The sequence below is a fragment of the Silurus meridionalis genome, chromosome 2 (genome assembly GCF_014805685.1).
Source record: "Silurus meridionalis isolate SWU-2019-XX chromosome 2, ASM1480568v1, whole genome shotgun sequence".
Taxonomy (NCBI): domain Eukaryota; kingdom Metazoa; phylum Chordata; class Actinopteri; order Siluriformes; family Siluridae; genus Silurus; species Silurus meridionalis.
Window position 1 is genome coordinate 11104565 of NC_060885.1, and position 18352 is coordinate 11122916.

The following is an 18352-nucleotide window of genomic DNA, read 5'->3' on the forward strand; positions in this document are numbered from 1 at the left end:
TTTTAAGAACCCAAGGCTTCACACCAGACTGTGATTAAGGTCATAAGGTTTTTGAAACAGAGCAAAGCCAGAAGGTAGTTTTTCATGGCCATAATAAAGATCATGGTTACCCTTTTAGACAGATAATAATAATAATTATTATTAATTTTTTAAATAATCTATAGACAAAAATAATATTTGTTTTTTTAGATTGATTGTCTAAGAATGAAAACTGCCTGCACACTGTTTTCTAATTTATCCATGCATTTTAGAAAATGGAGACTTCTTGGCTTTGGACCTTGGAGGCACAAACTTTAGGGTGCTCTTAGTGAAAATTCGCAGTGGTAAGAGACGGACTGTGGAGATGCATAACAAAATCTATGCCATTCCCATCGAGGTGATGCAGGGAACAGGAGAAGAGGTGAGCAGTTACTTATATATGTGTCTGTACTCAGTTAATATGCTAATGGAAAATTCGGACTACAAATAAGTGAACAAATTGAAGGGAAATGCATAAAGGTTTTTTGTATGGTTTTGGGCATACAAGAGTCACCAAAAAAGATGAATTTCATTTTATACAGCTTCTATAAGTTTTAGTTAGGATGAAACCAAAATTTCAAAGGATTTTCTCTCATTTGGCATTTTGATGATGCTTTCTGAGAGAACCATTTATAACATTGGTCCAAAATCTCCCATAGGATTTAAAATGGTGGTAAATGCTGGTTATTATGAAAGCAATAGCAAACATTGTATATACTTATATTTTCACTAAACCATTGTGGAAAGGGCCAAAGTCAATCTGGAAAAGACAACTCCAATCAGTATAGAAATATTTCATTGTAGGATAAAGGTGGTCTGTCACAAAGAGACACTTCCTTCTATGGGGACGAGTATACCCAAACCATTTCTAATGAACATATTTTATTGTAATCAATTTATAACGTGTTTCTATGTTCTCTTGTAGCTTTTTGATCACATCGTTGCCTGCATATCAGACTTCCTGGACTACATGGGAATGAAGAATGCTAGGCTTCCTTTGGGCTTCACTTTCTCTTTCCCATGTAGACAAACCAGCCTTGATGCTGTAAGCTTTCTTTTATATCAATATGACTCTCTATGTTATTTGCTTTAATTGACGTTTTAAGCTGATTTTACCGTTTTGGTTCTGATACAGGGTATCCTAGTAAACTGGACAAAAGGCTTTAAGGCCACAGACTGTGAAGGAGAGGATGTAGTCAATCTCTTAAGAGAGGGGATTAAAAGGAGAGAGGTGAGATCTAGCTGAATGATGGTCAGCACTTTTTATACAGTTGTTTTTTCTTAATATTGTGACTTTGGGAAGTATTAAGTATTTTTTATTTGGGTATTGTAGAATTGAGCATATTGATTACTTGATTGATCAAATAGTGATGTGTATGTATAATCTTAACTGCAGGAGTTTGATTTGGATGTGGTGGCAGTGGTTAATGACACAGTGGGAACCATGATGACCTGTGCTTATGAGGAACCAACATGTGAAGTTGGCCTTATTGCAGGTAAATGAACAAATTTGTGCATTCAAATCCATGTAGTGGATTCCCCTCTGAGGAAAAACAAAAGAAGCTAATGGCTAACTTTCCTTATGCACATATACAATAAAGAGCATTTCATTTAAATTGTGAATTAAATGAATGACAAAATAAACCCACCTTTTTTTATTTATTGCAGGAACGGGCAGTAACGCTTGTTACATGGAAGAAATGCGGAACATTGAGACAGTGGCGGGAGATGAAGGCAGGATGTGTGTGAACATGGAATGGGGTGCATTTGGAGACAACGGCTGCCTGGACGACATCAGGACCCAATATGACCGAAATGTGGATGATCTTTCTCTTAACCCTGGCAAACAGAGGTGAATTTCTGTTTAAATAACATACCGAATTTCTTATATCCATACAGTTTAGGTGATATCTTTAAGGAATGATCTGTAGATACTGTAGGTCTCAGCTTCATACTCTTTTCCCACAAATCTTTTATTGAAGGGAATTAATTACAATTCTTTTTTTTTTTTTTTTCAAATGAAAACGAACGTTTTTGATTGCAATAACTTTTAAATAGTTCTCCTGGAACGTGCCATAGGTACAGTTTTTAGCTTGCAAATGAAATTAAGTTCTATTTTGCCCTCTAGTGGAACAACAGAGACTAGCCCTTCATCTGGCTATCCCTGGTGCATTGGCCATAAATATTCAACAACATTTTTCTAGTGTCTGTTGTTTACTTTATGTGGCCTTAACTATCAAGACACTTGCAGATGTCATGTATATATAGAATTAAGTGCACTGGAGTTTATCAGTCCAATGGGGAGCAAAATTGACAAGTTTCTAAACTAATATACTAATATACAATTGTTTTTGTTCTAATTAAATGAAGGTGCTTAATGTTTCTGTTAATGCTTAATGGTTGTTAAAACATGAGCACATTGTATCTTGATGCCTTTGGTTTCTAGGTATGAGAAGATGTGCAGTGGGATGTACCTTGGTGAGATTGTGCGAAACATCCTCATTGACTTGACAAAGCGTGGCTTCCTGTTCAGGGGCCAAATCTCTGAGACTCTCAAGACTAGGGGCATATTTGAAACCAAATTCCTGTCCCAGATTGAGAGGTATTTAATACTTGACTTATAACTCATTAATCATGCTAAATAATACATTTTGTTTATTTGTTATGTAAGTGTTTTGTTTTGATTAGTCTTATTCCAAGGAGTTAATTACACTGCTGTTGTCTAAAACTCATACCGATATCATCCTCAAGTGATCGTCTGGCACTACTGCAAGTCAGATCTATTCTGCAGCACTTGGGTTTGGACAGCACATGCGATGACAGTATCATCGTTAAGGAGGTGTGTGGCGTAGTGTCACTCCGAGCCGCACAGATTTGCGGTGCGGGGATGGCAGCTGTTGTGGACAAAATCAGGGAGAACCGAGGACTGGACCATCTGGACATCACCGTCGGGGTAGATGGCACGCTCTACAAGCTCCATCCACAGTGAGTAACCAGATCAGAATGGGTGTACTTGTTGCAGTATGTTGGGTTATTTACACTAAAACTAACAATTTACCACTCTTGTTTAGTTTCTCCCGGATAATGCATCAGACTGTGAAAGAACTCGCGCCCAAGTGCAATGTGAATTTCCTGCTCTCTGAAGATGGAAGTGGAAAAGGTGCTGCACTGATCACTGCTGTTGGATGCCGCCTACGTGAGCAAGAACAAAAGAACTAAAGACTGTCTAGTCCCCTCTTACTTTAAACGAGCGCTGAACATTTCTTCCTAGCACCCCCTTACTGAGCTTTACTGGGCTTTCAGTCCAGAACATGGGGTCCTACATACTTCATATTTCACTCCATTTTGAACTAACTATAACTGTAAGCCATTCACTGTGTCTCACTGTTGGGTGTCTGTGTAGGTGTTTTAAGAATAGGTTTTATCCCACATTGCTTAGTATAAGATGTGTGTGTGTGTATATATATATATATATATATATATATATATATATATATATATATATATATATATATATATATATACATTTTTAACTGCTGTAAACATTTTAGATATATATTAACAAAAAGGGAAGATATTCAAGGCACAGTGGTAAGATCAATTATTTATAAATAAATGAATATATTATTTATTTTATTTTTGTATTTGACCAATGTATTGTCGGAATGTTAAAGCAATGACTGGGTTTGCTAGAGAAAGAATGTTACGAGTTTGTTTAAGTTATGAGATGGTCAAATTTTAATCGGTTCGCATTTCCCAGAAAAACAGGATTATTACGTGAAAGTTAAGCTGGCTAATAACATCTGATTGAGACGCACGGGTTTGAAGAGGGCTGTGCAAGGGAGTTGAGAGTGCAATTAATGTTAACTCCATGTCTACTGTTTCCATACACTCCGTAATCCCGGCTTCTGTACCCCTGACTTGAAGCACAGACCGATCATGTCATTGAGATGCAACCTAGAATGAAAACTTTTTGCCTTTGTAATCTGACCCTTTCTAAATTACAGCTTTCAGCTGGAGCAGTTGCATCAGCTTATATTACATATTGCTTGTCTGAAAGTAGTTGATACACGTGAGCCTGCGTGCTGTGTAAATATGCGATCTTCAACCCTGCAATAGAAAGGTGCAAATCTCCAGTCAATGTATCATTGTGTGTAATCCAACTGGGTGTTTCTATGTGATCTTGTGTAGTTACTGTGACTGAACCTGTGCTGTAGTAGGGTGAATGCATGCCTTACATGGTCTAGTGTCCATTCATTTTGTACAATTAATAGGTGCACTAAATGTAGATGTTCGATAAAAGAGCATAATTAAACTATTTTGATGAGCCAGTTTCTGTCTCTTATAGCTTGCTTAATAAATGAATGTCATATTTATATCCATAATGCACTACAATACTTGATTTATTGAACTGCCTCAATGCACTTATAGCATAGTAATAATTAATAAACAATTTGTTTAAGTACTAAACTGAAAACAGAATGGTTAATTCTATGGTTATCCAAATTGATGATCTTGTGGATCTGGAGCCTATCCTAGAAATGTGAGGCAGGCATACAACAAATGATGAGGTGCCAGTCAGTCTCAGGGAGACATGCGCACATACACCAATCAGCCACACATTAAAACCACAGACGGGTAATGTAAATATTGATTATCTTGTTCCATTACACATGACCTGTCAAGGGGTGGATATATTCAGCTGCAAGTTAATAGTCAAGTCTGAAAAGTTGATGCATTGGAAGCAGGAAAAATTAGCAGTTGTAAGGCTCTAAGTGCCAAATTTTAATGATCATAGAGGCCCAAAATACATTGATGTGCATTAAAATCAAAAGGTAATCCATCAGATCCAATCCCTCAAAAGAGATACTGTAGCATAAATTGCTGAAAATGTTAACCCTGGCTATGATAGGAAGGTGTCAGAACACAGAGTGCATCATAGCTTTGCTGCATTCATTACTGCACTGCTACAAGTCTGGTCAGGTGCCAATTCTGACTTCTGCTCACCAACAAAAGTGCTTAAAATGGATATCTACGCATCAGACCAGGACCATAAGCAAACACGTGTTGAATCCAGAGGAACCTCATACGGACATGTGACCAAAAAGTGAATCAAACAGTAAACAGAGCTCAGCACTGAATCAGGAACCTATGAGACTTAAGACAGCAACACAGTACAACAATTTTAATATTTTTCAGCACTCTCAAAGTCTTAACATCACACCCAAATACATACAGTATGTGTGTGCTATATATTACTTTCCCCATAGAAAATAATTTGAATCGTTAAGCAGCATTATTTAACAATCTGGCAAATGAAAAGTCACCTCCTCATTACCCACACAATAGATTTGTTTTATTCATTACAAATTAAATATGCTGAAATACAAATCCAACAACAAAATGAATGTATATTTAGGACACTAAATACTATATAATTCATATAATAATATAAAGGTTTTTTTCACTATGAACAAGCTGGCCTTATTTTTCTGAACATGTTCCATCCATCTATTTCCATCCATTAAATTACATCTTTACTAACTGATAAGTAGCTAAATATTAAGGGCTACAAACAGATCGTATGTCTACTGCAAGTCAAATCGTAAATTCAAAACAATTTTTTTAATAGTGAGATATTCCACTTTCCACTCCAGTATTACATACTGTTTACATTTTACAGTTCACACATTTCACAGAATGTTTCATAAAACAGACAAACAAAACCATACAACCAACTAAACGAAACATTCAGCAGTGACCAGTAAGATTCATGCTCAAGCTTTGGACAGTTAGAATAGACTTGAACTACATCCATTATTAAATTTCTCTGAATTAATGTTCTCTGTGAGGTATATGGATTTAGTGTGAATAAGCGCTTTGCTTTCAGATCCTCTGTTTTGAGTTTTTAGTGTTTTTAGAGCCTAGGATTTAATCAGCTCGGACATGGCCTCATCTGGTCCACTGACATGGTTGCGCACCACAACACTGGCTGTCTCTGTTCGACAGCTTCGTGTTGTCCGGAAGGTTCTCATGTGCCTCAGCTCCATGTCATCCTCCTCTGAGACCCTGATGAATGGGCACCAGCGGAAAGCTCGACGGAAACCTGACCGGAATCTAAGGAGAAGCAGCAGGCGTCTGTTCAACAAAACACTGTTTTTATTCTTTCGCAAACATACTTAAAATGTTGTTAAGCTCATATCTTTATTGGTTTATAAAGATAAATTATATGAGATAAAAGTTGTAAAGTGACACTGTATTCAGAATAATTATGCTAGAATGTTGAAATGTTTTTAACAGTAATAACACTTTTACCATATCTATGCATAAATATGCACAAAACTTAGTTATGAAACTATTAATCCATCAGTCTATTCAGCCATCTATACAATTATAGAACACAGTGTAGTTCATTAATGAATTATCTGTATTATTTAAGATAGACATGAATGAATCTATGAATGTTTTATATACCTTTGGTTCAGGCAGCAGTATATGATAGGGTTGTACATGGTGGAACTCATAGCTAACCAGAAGATAGCCAAGTAGACCTGCTGGATGTAACGCTGGTTGTATATGTCCTTCTTGAAGCTGCCCAGGATGAAGTAGATATGATAGGGGAGCCAGCATATAGCAAAGGTTGTCACCACAATAATCATCATCTTCACAACCTTTAATTAAATATAAGAAAAGTGTGAGTGTTTCTCCATATTTGATGCACAGATCTAAAATCACTAAGAGTAGTAGTTACTGCTATACTGCTATGCTAAATATAAAGATTAATGTGTGGATTTGATATGTATTGCTCTGACTAGCTAAAGCCCAAAATTGACCTTTTTGATTGTATCTCATTGAAGTTTTATTCAATATTATTAAGTAGTGTGGCACTTTAGAGTGATTGTTTGGGATCCTATGGCATAAAATGACATGTTTAAAGCTAGTCATGTCAGTTAGGTGATAAACTGTAGCTAGCATTGCAAGAGCAAATTTATGCAACCAAATAGAGCATCAAAATCCAATGAACAGAAGAGTTCATGTAAATTTATAGACATAATGCAATGTCATCCCTTAGTACATCGGACAAGGAAGAGAAAAAAGAGACATGACATTGGCTCCTAATTGATTGTGATGTGAAGGGGTGTTAAATTCAGTACGTTTCAAATCCAGCAACACACTCAAGCAGAAACTGTGTATTGTGTATTGTGTAGACCTACACTTTTTCCCTGCATTGTTCTATACCCAATCTTTAATGGTTTAGGCTGCTAGATGGGGCCTTGTTTTTCTAGAATATACTTTCCTGTCCTGACATGTTTACCTCAACAGTTTCACATGAAATCCCATCTCTGTTTCAATTTTAAAACAGAGAACTTCACCAGAAACCATAAAGCACCCAGTTTAGTAGCAAAACATCTTTATTACTGTAGCTAAAAGCCAATCTCCAAGACTACCAAGAGTACTCACACTACTGTGTGGCTTTGTATATGTAAATTGGAGAATACATTTAATTGTCAGAGTAGCATAGGCAGGTATATTAAATCTGACCTTGCGCTTGGCCTGAATCTGGTTCTGGTAGTGGTCTGAGGCCTCGCCTGGGATCTTGCTGCCCCATAGACGTTGGCCCACCATACTGTAAGTCACTAGCATCACCAGCAGGGGGAGCAAGTAGATCAGGATAATGACAGCAATCTGGTATCTGCAGAGGTTTGAGAGGGGATTATTATTCACATGCGTTAGTGAATGTAAGAGTAAAAAATGTAAGATAAGATTCCCTCTTCCAACGCAATTTATTTATAATTTAAAATATCTACCTTCAAGGACAAGGGGTTAAACGTTTAATGTATTCATCATAAATAATGTATATGGTAGTATTATACCCTAGTGCTTTTGTTGGAACAAATTTTAATGTAAATGACCCTCCAAAATAAGATAATTTTAATGATTCCACTTTGCAAAAACAAATCAATTTCCCCATCTGTTTTTTTCTCTCAAATTTTTTTTTTGGTCTTTCTTACGAGAGCTGGTGTTTTCCACCGTAGTCATCTGGCCATTCCACCATGCAGACCGTGCGGTGGGAGTAGACTTTAGTGCTTGAGTAGAAACACTGAGGAAAGGCTAAGGAGAAAGCCACAGCCCATATAACACCAATCACTACTTTGGTGGTGGTAGAGGAAAGTCTGGACCTCAGTGGATGGATAATGGCCATGTATCTGTGATGGTAAAAAAAAAAAATCACACCTTACTAAATTAATAGACATATAATAATAATAATAATATTAATATAATAATAATAATAATAATAATAATAATAATAATAATAATAATAGCCATGCTAAAGACATTAGATTTCACAATAAAATCTATCATACTCTGCAATGTCATATGTTCATTGTCATTTCCAAATCAAACATAATTAAATGATACGCATGTTTGTAAGTACAACTAATCAGGGGCTGTCAACAAGGAAACGGTAATTATGTCAACACTTTTTTAATGAGGCGGCAGAAAATCCAATCAAAATTGGCTCTGATATCACTTGAGACTAAAGAGGCTTCTGTAGAGTATAAATATTTAATGCAGAACTGCTTTGCTGACATTTGTAAATGGTTATTCATTTATATTTTTAATTTAAAATCCAATTCCTTGTTATGAATGGTGTCTTACGCAATAAGCTAATAATAGGATATATCTTTTGGCCTATAGGAAAAAATGAAAATTCAAAACGAAATGCTCAATATTTGTATAGTAGCACAAATCAGATGAGAAATAAGTAATGAAACAATGAACACACACATACACACTTTTAGAAGAATAGAGAGTAGGCAAGAGCAATATAATATTTTTGTTATTGTTTCTAACAATACTGATATTATTAAAAGATATGATCTTTTAGGCAGTGCTTGTATTCTCCACTGAATGTGACTAAATAGACCAGAGAAAAGCTTATTTAGATCTGTGTTTGTGATTATCTGCGTTTTTGCTCTGTTTACCTGCGTTTTTATGGTTGAAAGACTTCAATTTTCTACGTAGCACAGCCTTTCAGGTATCAGGCATAAAGAGATTACATGAATCATTAACATATTACTGTTGTTGTTTCTTGTCATAACAATTCTGAGGCTACACTGATTCTCTGAGTTGAGTAAAGAAAAAAAAAAACCTATAAAATAGTAGCTGTGAGTTGTGTGGATGTACAGCATAGAGCATTAAAGACATACTTTTGTTTACATTTTTCACAAAATGGCACTGTGGAAAATGTCAGTATTGTGATGTATATCTACATTGGGATGTAAATAAAAATCCTGCTGATTAAACGTTAGTATGGCATTTTGGACAAACTTGGTTTTGGATCATCTGAATGCTGATTACACATAATCCTTATACAATACACATTTAAATTAGCTGATTTTTGTCTGGATTCTGGAAACTGAAGAGATGTGATTAATTGGGTCTGTTTGTATACTGTAACCTTCTGAAATATTAAAAACCTACGGTGTATTAGTGATAATTTAAAAGGTGTTTATTTGGCAGCACCACTAGGAGAGGAATAGTGTAAATGAAGTGCAATGACTGCACTATGTTCATAAATAATGTGTGAGAATCTGAGAACATGTCAAAAAGGTTCATTTAATTCTGAAAGTTACAAAAGAAAGAAGTAAAGCATGTCCTTCCTGTTGCTTAAAGTATAGAAATGACATTATTACAGATCTTTTTCTTTTCCATTGACAATCATTGTAAGTCTTCACATATATATATATATATATATATATATATATATATATGAAGACTTACAATGATTGTCAATTTGAACTACTATAATTGGATATTTGTGTGAAGTCTTTATTGAAATTAAATTTGAAATGAAATGTAATTTCATTGATTTCATAAAAAGAAATACATGTAGCTATTTTATGATAAAATCAATGATTTTATGATCAATTTAAACACATTAATCATACACTCTCTCTCTCTCTCTCTCTCTCACACACACACACACACACACACACACACACACACACACACACACACACACACACACACACACCTATTTGTCATATTATCCTTTCAAGGATCTTCTATTAGCATAATTGTTAGAGCAATTATTAATGCTATGTCTACACCTTTAACCTGAACCATAAACTGTGTAACCCAAAAAAAAAGCCAAAGGGTCTGAAGTCCTAAATATTCATGCAGGACTTTTGGACCCCAGCAAGAACATGTAAATGCACACACACACACACACACACACACACACACACACACACACACACACACACACAATATAATATAAATAATTTTAGAACATTATAATACATGGACTGTAAATATGCAATACAAACATCCAGAAATGCAACATCCAAAGTGAATCATGAGTTAAATCCATACATTAATATCTTTCTAAATTATTGTTATAATAACAGCAGTGTGACTATAAAGCCCAAAGTGTCCTATTGCACCCTATGGATGCTATAGTAATGTAATCGAGAAAAGACCACTCCCTTTAGGATAAATAGGTATTATTATGATCTTAAGATGATCAGTTACAAGTATTGATTTGTAGTCACTCCTCCCTCTAAAGGGACAAGTAGACATAAAACAGGGCAAAAAAAAAAAAAAAGAGCACTACAGCGTATCAAAGCCACCGACCTGTATGTTATCCTCTTATGTCACATGCCTTTGTTATATATCAATAATATTTTTCTTAAAACATTGCATGTGCAAGCGGACATAAACGATAAGTGGTATTAAAGCAAAGTGTCAAATTTGAACAAGGATACATTATTTATATTTATTTATAATATTGCTATTTTCTCTTGAATTAAAGTTCTGCAAACTAAAAAAAAAGGTTTTCATATGATGTTGAAGTGCAAGCCAACAATTATTTATTTATGGTGGAATGAATTAGTCAATCATACTAGGGTGTGACCAGATTTACATCAGATTACTGTAACCACAAAATGGACTTGTAGACTATATATTAGATTAGAGGGTAACTAATGAAAACACTACATCTGAATTATTACGCAATACTTTTTGTTTTAAAGACATGGTATAGCGCCACGACTTACACTGGGATGAGAGTAATGAGAAGTGATGAAAATAGTGCTCACCTGTCCACAGCGATAGCAGCCATCGAGTAGATGCTGGAGAAGACAGCAGTGATGGGGATAAAGTTCTGAAATTTGCAGTAGCCCAAACCAAAGTACCAGTCGTTGTGCAGCGCGTATACAAAATTGAAGACGGTGTTAAAGGTGGCCATGGAGACGTCGGAGAAGGCCAGGTTTACGATGAAGTAGTTGGTGACGGTCCTCATGCGTCTGTGCGCAAGGATGATCCAGATCACGGTGACATTTCCCACCACGGACACCAGCACCACCAGAGAATAGGCGAGCGCCCACAGAGCCACTTGCCACGGGGGTTGCGCGAACAGGTTGGAGGAGGTCCCGTTCCACTCATCACCGTATCCATCGTACAGCACTGATGTAAACGAGAGAGGATCCGAGGTCGGATCCATAATCATGTACCGCTCGCACCGGGAATCCCACACGTTTCAGTGGAAGTGGTACATGGCATTCCCAACGGTGCCAATCACAAACGCATTTGGGACCGAAGATGTGCACAGTACACACACTGAAAATGCGCTGCGGTTCATTTTTCCAAATAAATAATCATTCAGAACTTGAAAAGAAAAAGAAAATTGGAGCAAGGTTCAATGCGCTTTCTCTGGCGAGCAAGTCTGTAGCACCTCCAGCAGCCTAGTGGTGCGTAATTGGCAAGCATGCGGGGAGCTCCTAGAGAAATGTGTGTGTGTGTGTGTGTGTGTGTGTGTGTGTCGAGGTGGTGGGGGTGATAGTGGGTAAAAAGTAAATGGGTGAAGGTGGATGTACTTGCAAGTGCATTGCACAAATCATTCTTTCTATTAACAGCAGCCCAATAGTTGCTTCCCACTCCAGTGATACCATTCATACCAGAAATACTGGAATTTCTATTGAAAACCTGCAAATGCCGTTCCTGCGCATCCAATTCGCAGTACTTACTGGTTTCAATAATGACACGTTTGACATTCATTTATTCATTCATTAACCACGACTTTACAGAATCATTCATTTCCACTCATTTTTTTCTTATCAGGATTCATCACTGGGGTGTGACATAGGGACACACCCTGAATAACAGAATGCTAAAAACTCAGCCCTTCCTTTCTGCACACTTCTCATTCACAGATTTATTAAGATTTTAGCATAGCCAATCTGCTTAACATGTTTTTTGGGAGATGGGGAGAAGTCTGAAATTCCGGAGAATACCAACATGGACACAGAATGAATAAATGTGGTAATCTGTGGTTTTGTGTGTTGACATTACTACCCGCAGTGCCACTATTCTGCCAGGCATGGCCTTACTGTATGGGGGTTATACATTTCCTATAATAAACACCTACAACTACTACTACTACTACTAATAATAATAATAATTGCAGATCTATCAATTTTTACTATCATTTATTTATACATTTATTCACTTTATTGTGATTATGATCACAGTGACTCAAAGATCATAGATTCCAGGAATACTGGGTATTGCATTGGAATACACTCTTTATCGAAGTCCATCTCAAAGTATGTAACAGATGTTATGTTCAGTGTCCAAGTCAATCAAATTAGTGTCATTGGGAGTCATTGTTGTGGTTGCCTATTTCAACAGATACTTTATCTAAGTACTGTTTTGATATGAAATCTAATTGTTTATAGGCCTGAAAGGAGCTCTTTGACAGTCCTGGGATCCTCCCAGTCACAAATCTCACTTTTTTTTGTGACCTACAGTGGAAAAAGTAACTTAAAGTGAGAAAGCAGGCAATCATCCCCTGCCTTCACAAACAACAAATTTTAGAGACTTGTTAGTAACTTTCTGTTATTTTCACATCTTTCAACAGAGTCAGTACTTGGCAAAATAAGAACATAAAATCCAGTGTCAAATACAGCAGACAAGCCTATTGGCTTTCTTGAGTAATTGTGTGAAATGAAAAAGGTAATACAGTTTATAGCCGTGAGCGAGGAGTGCGCAGATGGAAAACGTCCAGCAATATTGAGTGGCTATAACTGTCACTTGATAATATGCCTTTCCCTACACCTGAGTCCTGATGCAGTTTTGATTTTTCAGTCTAACATTCATTGCTTTTTTAGTTTGTCATTTTAGGCCACAGGGATTTTAGCACTTTTGTGATTGTGACCACTATATAATCTGTATCTCTCTATTGCACAATGCTGCCTATAAACCAAAAACAGGACCTGTTTTTATATTAAAAACATATATAATGACAAAGAAAATGTTAATAATTTAGGAAGCACTTACATTGTTATAAAAACAGTACAATTAAAAGCCATTTCTTTAAACATTTTTAAATTCTATATTGTGTTCATTATTTGTATGTTATAAATACTGTAGGTGCCCAATTATCATATTGTGGCAGTGTGGGTAGTTACCTTTTCACATTACCTTTTTTACACAAAGTTTGGACTTGCCTACGATTAAAATGTAAAAATTTTGGTAACTGTCATGTCATGCTTTTTAATCATTTATTGTTACATTTTATGTTGTGATGTTTGTTAAACATAGATTCATTTTTAGGAGCCATTTGTTTACTCACAAGGCCCTGTTTCTGCTTGTTTGAGTTTTAATAAAAACATCAGGTTACAGAGGAACCACAAAATACATCTGTTTTCAAAAATCCTCTGTTCAAAAAATGTCCAGCAAAAACATTTTTTACCATTACACAATAAATATTTCCGACTGAAAGTTTCTTATTTATTTTTTTTAAATGTATATTTAAATATTGTTTCATAGCAATTTTTTATTAGTATTTTTTTATGTATTTTACATGTTTATATTAACCAGTACATGTCTAGGTTAAGGTTAAACCTAAGGTGGTCTATTCGAAAGCACATAATAATAATCCTGTGATTTGAATACCAGCTGACATAATTGTCAGAACGTCTCTTAAAGATAATCAACACCTTCTGCCAAACAAATTCAATATCCCTGTGATCAATTATCCATCATTATAATACAATGCAATGCGTTCAAACGAACAATTTACTGCCTGAAAAAGGAGTGTATCCCGTGAACATGACTCACATGCTGATTGGATAAATCACCTATCAATCAATTATCCTTTATCCAATAGGCTGCAAGATAGCGCCGCGTTTCACTGAGTTTATTTCTATGCAGCAGTACAGGTTACTATACTGTTCAGTACGGTAGAAAGCCGTTGGTTAGAGTTAAGTTTCGCCAAAATACCCGGAAGAAATTATGCTAAAGCGAAATTAGAGACAACAAACATGACGGAGAGTGTTCGATACTGTGCGAGGTGCTCGTACCTTTTGCTGAAGTTTGTTTTAGTGGTCTATGCTACACTTTTCTGGGTAAGTCTTCTCTTACTTCTTTCATATTCATCGCAAATTACACCTGATCGCTAACTACTTTTACTGGAACCTAAATGACAGTCAGCTCTCCAGGTTTGAATAAAGACTTCAGCTTCCGGTTGCATTCTTACAAAACTAAAGAAGCAACTTTTTATAGGTGTTGAACACGTTAGATTTACCTGTGGGTTGCCACACCCTGTGTGTTTGTGCGTGGGTCGGCCATGTGCGTCATTTACCTGTCTTTAGCAAAACTCCTTATCTTTCCTCCCTTTACACATTCGACGACCTTTTCCAGGATTGACAAAGCAAACATACACGGAGTTGATTCCAACAAAGTGTGATTAAACGTTTTTAGACGTTTCTTAAGAGGAACAATTTATAGTTCAAGCTTATAAACAGTGCCCGATTCACCATTAAAGTGCATTGATCATACCTGTAATGTACAGCCTCCTATTAAAAATACTGTATATCTCCTAAAGATTTACTCTCCATCTTAACTTTAGATTAAAATTGACTACAATTTTTAAAAAAAACTTGCTACGATGCGTAAAATCTAAATAGAAACAGACTTTAATGTTTTTCCAATCATATAAACCAATATTTTCTTTACAATAGAAGATATGTGAAATGTTTAAAATTAGAAACTATATACTATTAAAAAAAAAAAAAAAAAAAGAAAAACATATGGATTTAATGTTCGCAACACAAGGCTGGAAAAGGAACAGTTACTAAAAAGTAACTGGAAAAAACTTTCCCAATTTGGTTAGTTGGCAACATGTCAACAACATGATTGGGTATAAAAGAGTATACTGGAAAGGCACAATCGGTGCCAAAATGTATATACAGGTTTTAGAGCAACATATGCTTTCATCCAGATGAGGTCTTTTTCAGTGAAGGCCTTCCATATTTCAGCAAGATGATGCTCAATCGCATACCGTGTCTATCACAACAGCAAGGCTTTGTAGTAGAAGAGTCCAGGTGCTGAACTGGTCTGGCTGCAGTACAGATCTTTCACTATTTGAAAACACATCATGAAACTAAAAATATGACAAAGGATACCAGGACGGTTAAGCAGCTAAAATCTTATATCGGATACAAAATGGGACAACATTCCTCTCCCAAAACTCCAGGTGCTTGTCTCCTCAGTTCTCACATGTAAACAGACTGTTGCAAAAAGAAGAATCAGGGCGACACAGTGGTAAACATGGTTATTTTTTTGTGATGTGTTGAAGCCATCAACATTTTCCCCTTAAAATGATACATTTCCCAACCTATTTTCGGTTGTTAATAAAATATGGGTTTCTGAGATTTGTAAATCATGACCTAATTTACACAGCGTTCAACTTTTTATGAAATTCGTGGTAGATACCGAGAACACACATGTGGGCCTGAACAATCAGGAAAATTGGTCCTAAAGTATATGTAATTTATATATATATATATATATATATATATATATATATATATATATATATATATATATATATATATATTTTTTTCTATCAATTTTGTTTAAACACGCAAGTTTAATATTTATTTATTGCGAATAGAAACTATTTTTGCTTTCGCATCTGTACCCTCTGAGAGAATTTATTTTAGAAGCAGGGGAATTGGTCTGTCCAAGAAGACATTTTATATTAATAAATATAACAAATGAGATGTCCTGTCCATTTTCGTTCATTTAGTAATGAAAAGTTATGGCTTTCAAAAAAAACCTTGGTATAGGTATGAATGATACAGGTATTGAAAGTACTTGATGTCAAATCAAAAAAGAAAATAAATGGTGTTGAGATTTTCTAGTTGTATGCTCAGAGTTGCATAGGATGTTATATGTGATCTGTATCATGAATATTTCCCTGCACTGGAACTAAGGTACCCAGACATGTTTTAGCAGGACAGTGCACCTGTACACAACAGCATGAGCTCAATTAACAAATTGTTCGCCAAGTTTGGAATTGAGAGAATGTGAGTGAGTTGCTCAGAGCCCTAAACCTCAGCAGCATGCTTTTGAGATAAATTAGCACATTGACTGTGCTCAAGGCTTTCTGACTTGACCTCAGTGCCAAACATCATTAATGCTGAATGATCACAGATATCTGCTGTAATGCTCAGAATTTAGCAAAAAAGGGATATTATAAAGGTGCAGGATGTTACAACAGCAAATGCCACTGCACAGTTTGGGAGTTGGGTCATATGGATGTGATGGTGAGGTGTCTACAGTCTTTTTGCTATATAGGGTTCCTACTGAAGGTACAAACAATGTACCCAATTCACCCAAATAAGGATGGGTTCCCCTTTTGAGTCTGGTTTCTCTCAAGGTTTCTCCCTCATAACTTCTAAGGGAGTTTTTCCTTGCCACAGTCGCCATGGCTGCTCATCTGGGATAAATGCACACCATTCACCTTAACTCTTAATTTCAGGAAAGCTGCTTTGAGACAATGTCTGTTGTAAAAAGCACAATAGAAAATAGAAATTAAAATAAACTTGACTTTAATGGTGGTAATTATAAGCTAATGTATGTACCAAAGTAAACAATATATTTACTGTATTCTGGTTTGAACTGCAAAGATGATCAATGTTGAAAATGGGATGTTAATTTTGGTTTCCAGTATTTGTGTTCTAGGTGTCAATTCACAGGCGCACTTGTATTCAGAAAAGAAATAGGTTACGAATATAAGCTTTTCATTTATTTAAATGCTATGGTTTCTATTCTAACTGATGCAAGAGCTATTTTGTGGTAGAAAAGGCACCTCAACAGTATCCGTGTAAGCAGTAAGTAACAGCCTATTAGTGTAATTAGCCCATGGTGCTGGTGGGAATAATAAACAGACCTCGGTTTAGAAATTTTAATTAGCCTCCGTTTTAAATGTCATCTCCATGCCTGCATACATTTTCTTGGACTGGGTTTTTGTACAGGTACAGCTTTTTAAACACCTCTTATGCCTCTGGCCTTATGATCCGCAGGTTTGCTGGTCAATGTGCAAATTAGTCGGCCGCCAAAACGCATCATTTTCTTTTCGCTCACGTACACATGTGAATGGGTTATATTAAACCAGCAGGTGCGGAGGTGGGGAAGTTCACACACTCCAAATTTGCTTAAGGGCAGCACTTTTGGCTGGCATATTATCAGTGGCAAGTCGCTTGCATAATTTAATGGTCAGACTAAAACTGTTACATTTTATTTTGAGGTTAGAAAGGTTTCTAGGAAGATAAGGGGCAGCATTGCAAGATAAAAAGGTTTAGAACATAAATCGAAAACAACCATGACATTTTTTTTTTTTTCTTTTCGACATGACCCAAGTTATTGAGGTCAGAAAATTATAAAGGTGCTGTATAAGTATAATCTGGATAGCTGGTTGTTTTCCAGACAACAATTTTGTTGATCTTACAAATGTCTCAGTTCCTCTGCAGTGAAACTCGGAGCAGGACCCTGACTGCTATTAGCACTGTTACATTCATAAGAAAATGGCTGACATTTATAAACATTTTTATCGCATTCTTGCTAATTAATTGCTGCATGAATAGTCCAATTTGTAATTATAACATTATTCAAAGTAGATTTTGTTTACTGAATATAATTCAATGAACCACTATTGCTTCCACCCTCCTTATTAGATACTGAATGGAGATTAACATATATCAATTTCAGAAAGAAGCTCTAGTAACTGCAAAGATTGCAGTAGCTGACCAGTTCTGTTACCGGCAATAAAAAAACTTTCATATACTGTATACGCTCTCATTGGACACTGTATTCTGAATACCTGCTCATTCATGCAAATATCCAATCAGCCATGGGGCAGCAGCACAGTGCAGAAAATCATGCAGATTTTGGTCAAGAGTTTTATGTAATGTTTCAAACACCAGAATGGGGATAAAATGTGATTTCAGTGATTCTGAACGTGACAGGGCTGTTAAATATT

General features: G+C 35.9%; 3 protein-coding genes across 5 annotated transcripts in view; 2 read left to right on the forward strand and 1 right to left on the reverse strand.

Annotated features, from left to right (window-relative positions):
• Positions 1-4350, forward strand: part of hk1 (hexokinase 1) — an 18510-nt gene extending 14160 nt beyond the window's left edge. For both annotated transcript variants that reach the window (XM_046834494.1, XM_046834486.1), the window contains 8 exons: positions 252-400; positions 944-1063; positions 1154-1249; positions 1415-1514; positions 1687-1870; positions 2465-2620; positions 2770-3003; positions 3090-4350. In XM_046834494.1, the coding sequence (XP_046690450.1) occupies positions 252-400; positions 944-1063; positions 1154-1249; positions 1415-1514; positions 1687-1870; positions 2465-2620; positions 2770-3003; positions 3090-3237 (1187 nt within the window). In that variant the 3' untranslated portion in view covers positions 3238-4350. The remainder of the gene's footprint in view (positions 1-251; positions 401-943; positions 1064-1153; positions 1250-1414; positions 1515-1686; positions 1871-2464; positions 2621-2769; positions 3004-3089) is intronic.
• Positions 4351-5188: 838 nt separating this feature from the next.
• On the reverse strand, positions 5189-13385 carry tacr2 (tachykinin receptor 2). 2 transcript variants are annotated; one of them, XM_046863335.1, is made up of 5 exons: positions 11124-13385; positions 8031-8225; positions 7561-7711; positions 6493-6689; positions 5189-6156 (listed from the first exon to the last, which is right to left on the reverse strand). In XM_046863335.1, the coding sequence occupies exons 1-5, from the start codon at positions 11531-11533 to the stop codon at positions 5943-5945; spliced, it is 1167 nt and encodes a 388-aa protein (XP_046719291.1). In that variant the 5' UTR covers positions 11534-13385; the 3' UTR covers positions 5189-5942. The 2 variants fall into 2 exon arrangements, with proteins under 2 accessions (XP_046719291.1, XP_046719298.1); XM_046863342.1 differs by having other exon boundaries at positions 5189-6135; positions 11124-13383.
• A 770-nt stretch (positions 13386-14155) lies between these two features.
• The window catches only part of tspan15 (tetraspanin 15), a 36967-nt gene continuing 32770 nt past the window's right edge, over positions 14156-18352 (forward strand). The window contains exon 1 of the mRNA XM_046836277.1: positions 14156-14432. Within this exon, the coding sequence (XP_046692233.1) occupies positions 14349-14432 (84 nt within the window). The 5' untranslated portion in view covers positions 14156-14348. The remainder of the gene's footprint in view (positions 14433-18352) is intronic.